This window comes from Coffea eugenioides, chromosome 11 (genome assembly GCF_003713205.1).
Source record: "Coffea eugenioides isolate CCC68of chromosome 11, Ceug_1.0, whole genome shotgun sequence".
Lineage (NCBI taxonomy): Eukaryota > Viridiplantae > Streptophyta > Magnoliopsida > Gentianales > Rubiaceae > Coffea > Coffea eugenioides.
In genome coordinates this window covers 27,270,567-27,276,885 of record NC_040045.1, presented here as the reverse complement: position 1 = coordinate 27,276,885, position 6,319 = coordinate 27,270,567, and the positions used below count along the sequence as shown (strand labels likewise).

General features: G+C 32.9%; 1 protein-coding gene across 1 annotated transcript; it reads left to right on the top strand.

Moving 5' to 3' along the window:
- Positions 1-1,545: 1,545 nt before the first annotated feature.
- Positions 1,546-2,595, top strand: LOC113752163 (protein SLOW GREEN 1, chloroplastic-like). Its single transcript, XM_027296294.1, has one exon. The coding sequence runs from the start codon at positions 1,546-1,548 to the stop codon at positions 2,593-2,595; it is 1,050 nt and encodes a 349-aa protein (XP_027152095.1).
- The last annotated feature ends 3,724 nt before the right edge of the window (positions 2,596-6,319 follow it).

Below are 6,319 nucleotides of genomic sequence, written 5' to 3'. Positions count from 1 at the left end.
AAGAATCGAAATTCTATTGCACGTTCAGTAGGGTTTACGTGTGTTTCGACTTAGTAGTTCCGGCGAGAGTTGGGCAGACAGTTCGCTAACCCTTGGAGTACGCCCTAGGGGAAGGTGGGGCTGTCACATTAATCAACTACTTTCTTTTCTTTTCTATTATTAGCTATATATTATTTTTATTCTCTTTTAACTTATTCTTTAATTTTTTCTACCTTTTTCTTATTTTTCATTAGTAGAGGTAATAGTGATTACAAATTCAATGTTATAAGAAAGTTAATGTTAGTTATGCATAAGTAATTTAAAGTTTCAGTTTGCTGATGTTTGTTTAGATAGCCAAATTGTTAGTCACATAGGCTTTTGATTATGGTAGATATATATTAGTTTCTCATGCTATTTAGTTGTCTTGAATTACCTAATAGTGTAAATAAATAAATAAAAATAAGAATGCCATTATAAATAAAAGAAAAGTGCAACAGTATAATAAGCATACAATTAGTTACACTAACAGAAAAGTGACAGACACAGTGACATGAGAGAAGTACAAAAAAGAAAAATAAAAAAGAAAAGAAAGTAACGGAAAGGAAAAAAATAAAGGAATAAATAAACAAAAGAAAATCAAAATAATGTAGCAAGAGCACTTTTAGCTTAAAAAATCAAACAAGGAGGCAAAATGCTTATTTAATAGGTTGAGGGAGGTAAAGTGCACAAAATGTGCAAATTGGTTATTTGGTGTAATGAATTAGTGCATTACCATCTAATCTAATGCTCATTAGGTATCTTTAAAACTTCAGTATATGGTAATTACAACCTCTAAATTAAGGAAGCTGTTGTACCTTCTGAGGCTTCCTCTTAATGGAGAAATTTGTGTATACGAACGCTGAGCCTTATGTTCTTCAGAGCACTAAGCGAAACATTGAAAAAAGTAAGTCAATTGACATGTCACCCACCAATATCTCCCCCCCCCCCCCTTCTGCCCCTTCCCCTTCTTACTCCCATTACAGGAACTGTAGTTGTAAATATATGAAGTGCACATGTAACTGTCATTAGAAAAAGTAAATCTTGTATGTACTGCTTTCCAAAAAAAATCTTATATGTATTGATAGTGCATATATTATCATGGTTAGATACTTGATACATATTTAAAATTTAAAATTTAAATTCAAATTTACATTAATTTTTTTTTATTCATAGTGTGTACATCGTTAGCGCATAAAAGATTAATTTGAAAGAACAAAAAGGTAAAGAAAGAAAGACTTTCACCATATTGTTATATCATGATCATGGAATATACACCAATGCTAAGAGTACTTTTAAGGATTTCTTATTGATAATTGATTAATTAATGCAACAAATGTGCAATGCTGATTATTAATGTAATTTAGAAGATCCAGCAATCAATCCCTCCTTCCTGAGCTGATCCACTCCTGGGTCCTGCCTTCCTCCCTTCTTCCTCAATTCATACTGCCAACCCACAACCTTAAAACTTTACATCACATTCACAGATAACCGAACCTCAGACCTCAATCCAAAGCCCCCAGAGAAGCTATGGACTCAAGTTCAACTCTAGCATCATCATCCTTCCTCATGATCAAGCCAACTTCAATCCCATCTTTACCAATATTGAGGAAGCAAATTCATTTTCATTCTTATAAGCCCCTTCACAGCAAGAAGTTGATGATCATCAATGCCTCTTCTGCTTCTTCTAACTCCTCCTCCACTCCAAACCCCTTCATTTCCACCCTCAAGACCACCACTGCTGCTGTCATTTTTGCGGTGGCCGTGTTTGGGTCCTTTGGGAAGTTCAATAAACCAGCTAGAGCAATTTTTCCATTTCCACCAACTCCAACATCACAGCAAAACATTTCTGATGCCATTGGAGTCTTCAAAGAAGTTCTTCAACCCTTAAAGAAATCCAACTCTGAGGCCACTGGGGCTGTGTTGGAATCAGAGTTGCATCAGAAACTGAATCCTGAGGCCATTGAGGCCTTGAAAACTTTGCTTCAGAAGAAACTGAAGGCTAGCAAGAAGAAAGAATGCTTGGATATATTGCACAAGTTAACCTCAGCTCAGCCAGAAATCACAGATTGGCCGTTTCTTGCTGCAAGACTATTGAATGAAATGGGGAATACACAAGAAGCAATAGAAGTTCTGTTGCCTATTTTGCCGGAGGGTGATCTGCCTTCTGTCTTGACAATGTTTGAGATTTCATTGTTGGTGGACTTGTCTGCACTTAAGGAACATGTAAAGTGCTTAGATGAAAAAATCAGGGAGTCATCAGAGGGTGTGGTTGATCAGGAGAAGCAGGGGAAGGAAGAGAGATTGCTTATGCTATTCTTGGCACAGGTACAATTCTTGCTTAATAATGTGGATGAAGCATTGAGGATTTATGAGGAACTTGAAAGGCAGGATCCTAGTGATTATAGGCCTTATTTTTGTAAAGGGGTGATATGTACTTTGCTTCATAGGAAGAAAGAAGCTAGAGAGCAATTTGCAAAGTACCGCGAACTTTCGCCCAAGAAAATTGAGGTGGAATGGTACTTGAGGACTCCTATTCGAAGAATGAGGCTGTTTCTGACTCCCGAGGATAAGAATTGAATTAATGGTTAGTAATTCAGTGGATTCTGAACAATAGAAGCATGCTTTTGATATTTTCTGCAATCTGGAGGTCGACTTTTGATACGTCTAGTGCTTTTGTTTTCTGTTCCGTAGATGGAAGTTTAGGAATTTCAGTTTCTGAATTGCAATTCAGAAATGATTTTGTGAGGTATCAATCGTTAATCCTTCATTTTTTTTTGATAAAAATGGTTCTGTATGAGACAAATAAGAGCTTCAATTTCTGGGCAATCAATTTCAGTGTTGAATTCCTATCAACTTGCATGACTTTGTTCATTTGGTTCAATTCTAGTACACCCCAAAATATACCCCAAGAGGCCGATATAATCTTCTCTGCTTTCACTTGAGTGACCTCATATATTTGCATGATTTAGTGGTTAAGAAATGAAACGATCTGGTCTTTCATCAACAATATCTGTGATCATGACATGATATCTGCCTAACCGATGCCTTGGATACTGATTATGAACTAGGAAAAAATGAAAAAAATGAACAAATGAGACCAGAATATGAAGACTTTCTTAAGTACCTCAGAGTACTCTTACAAGATCAAGACCTCAAGTTTCCTCATCTTCACCTAGGTTAGGTTTCTAATGTTGGATCCCTAATCCAATGTTGGATTTATATGTGAATAATTATATATTGCAAACTATCAAATAAAGTTAAATCCAATTAAAGTGATCAAATATAATTTGGCCTTTAAAGTATATAATAGGATGTGTGCCTTTAATGTATAGAGATTTAAAAGTATTTCCTATTTCTATGATGGACTAAAATAGGAATCCAAAGAGTAACATGAGTGTTATCTATAAATAGGGTTATGGTCCCCAAGTTATACGGAATCCTTATTGTCGTATTTTCTAGTACCACAAAAAAGCTCTTTCCTGATATCACATCGTCAAAAAAGATACCAAAGAGAAATTACGAAAGATACCAGAAAGAAATTAAAGGGGTCTCTCAAAGATTGGCAAATACTTGTTGTCCTGAAAGATCACCTCAAAATTTCTAGAAATTCAAGCACCAGTTTGTCAACACAAATCCAGGTATGCTTGCGCAATTTTACTGTTAATTTATTTCTAATAATCACCATATAGATTTAAGATTTAATAGGTGATGGTTTTCACCAAAGTTTAAATATAAACAACTACCTTAACAAGTAATATCAGAGCATTAAGTAATATCAGAGCAGGATATGGTTGATTATTGAAAAATAATACGGATTTGATAAATCATATAGTTTTCAAGTTTTTATGTAACTACAATTATTTTTTTCTTAATTGCACGGCTGTTAACAATCTTGAATTGCGGGTTTACTGTAATTTAATTGCCAATGCTTGGTAACGTTCCTGTCGTATTCATGCGATAAAGTCACCGTCCAATTTATGTTTTCAATAAAGTATGCATGGTTGTCTTGAAAGCTGATCTAGCCAGCAACTTTTGCCCAAATTTGAACGTGAATTTACACTTCCACTCGAGTTTAAAAGGACTTATATATTTGTGTTCCCGAACTTATGCACTATTTATTAAGAATCTGTTTTGATGCACACCGGAGAATTCACAAACAAGGAACAGGAAATCTAGTTGCTGCCCTATCTTATTTTCCCTTTATTTTCAGAGATTTTTAAGGATCCAATTGTGAGTTAATTTTATTTTTAAGATTACATGGTTTATGTCTCATATCTTGGGTACACCGCTTATCTTGTATTGATTCAGCTGTGATTTGTATTTTCTTTGGCTTGTTTCTTTGTTTAAGAATAAATATGCTTATATTTATGTTAAGGTTATTAGGGTTTCTCTAATTTAAATGAACCATAATAAAGTTAAATAAGATATTTAAGCCTTACAAAATTCATATGTTTGACCCACTAAATATATAAGTTTTATAAGGTATTTATGCACTTCAAGAAAATTTTGGGCCTGAATGATAAATTTGGGTCAAGACATGGATATGGACTTTTGGTCCAATAAGTCTTGATCCAATTGATTGGTTTGACCACGTTTGATTAGAGTTAACCAAAGTTAACTTTGATCAAAATTTTTGTATAATTTTAAATTTAAATATTAGTGTGATTATATATTTTGAAATAAATTAATTGAAATAATATGCCACCAAAGTGACCTCTTTTGTGAAAATTAATTTATTCTAGAATATAACTAGTTTAGTACTTGTAATTATGCAAATATTGACCGTCCCAAAGGAAAGTCAATGTTTAACAAAATTGCATGTGCACTTATGGTAATAAACACATAATAATTATTCGATTTTTTTTACATGTGAATTATAAATTGGCCCAAAGAAAAATTTATTTTTTAATATGTTATTATTATCAGTGTTTATTACTGTGCCAAGTTATCACTTAGAAGTTAATATTTTTGTCCAAAAATAAAATATTGATGGAATATTAGTATCTTGAGATGGGGTTACCATTATTTAAATTTATTATTATTTTGATTTATGTGAGATTGTTTTAATTATTTTCTGTTTTCTGTTTAGTTGCAAATGATCTTACGAATATTGCTACCAACATAAATAATATTCCTATGCTGAATGGCTCAAATTTCAAATTTTGGAAAGAAAATCTCTTGATAGTACTTGGAGTATTAGATCTCGATCTTACATTAAAAGATAATTCTCCCCCACCTTTTACAGATCAGAGTACCTCTAATAAAAAGAGGGATAAGGAAAGATGGAAGAGATCAAATCGCTTGTGTTTGATAATCATTAAAAAAGCCATTTCGGAAGCATTAAGAGAAACAATGTCAGAAGCAACAGTTATCGCTAAAGAGCTCCTTCAAGACATTGAAAAAAGGTTTGTCAAGAATGAAAAGACTGAAATTAGTGCGCTCTTGACACGCCTAATTTCAATGAAATATAGTAGTAAAGATAAAATCAGATAGTATATCATGGAGATGTCTCATCTTGCTTCAAAATTAAATGCACTTAAATTAATACTCTCTCAAGAGTTATTAGTGCATTTGATTTTAATATCTCTTCCTACACAGTTTAGCCAATTTAAGGTGAGTTACAACTGTCAAAAAGAGACTTGGTCTTTAAATGAGTTCATCTCACACTGTATAGAGGAAGCGGAAATATTGAAACAAGATCAGACAAAGAATCCTCATCTGGTCTCAACCACTAATAATAAAAGCAAGGCACTTAAGAGGAAAAGGGATAAAAATACTGCAAGTGTTGCATCACAAAAGAAACAATAAAAGAAATCAGTTAATCAGGGAAAGAATAGTTGTTTCTTCTATGAAATTGAAGGACATAAAAAAAAGTATTGTACCAACTAGCATGCATGATGTGCTAAGAAAGGTATGCTTCTAAATTTGATTTGTTTTGAAGTTAATTTAATATCGATACTTAGACACTTATGGTGGTTAGATTCTGATGTAACAACTCACATCGATGTGTCTATGCAAGGTTGTCTAAATTATCGAAAGTCTAATGATAATGAAAGATATATCTACGTGGGCGATAGCAAAACAGTTCAAATTGTTGCTGATATGGATATTTCTTCCTATTTTAGAATTGATTGCGTCTAATTTATATAGAGTTTATTGCCAAAATAACTCTTTTTCCAAAACATATACCTAAAGTAACCTAATTTTAAAATTTATTACATTTATGATCCTTTTTTGCTACTTAGGCTGCATATTTGCTAGGATGGAGATAAAGGTATATTCCATTTCTCTTTCCTATATA

What these genes read in the sequence shown, in the direction of transcription:
- LOC113752163 (XM_027296294.1), top strand. Translation starts at nt 1,546, where the DNA reads ATGGACTCAAGTTCAACTCTAGCATCATCATCCTTCCTCATGATCAAG.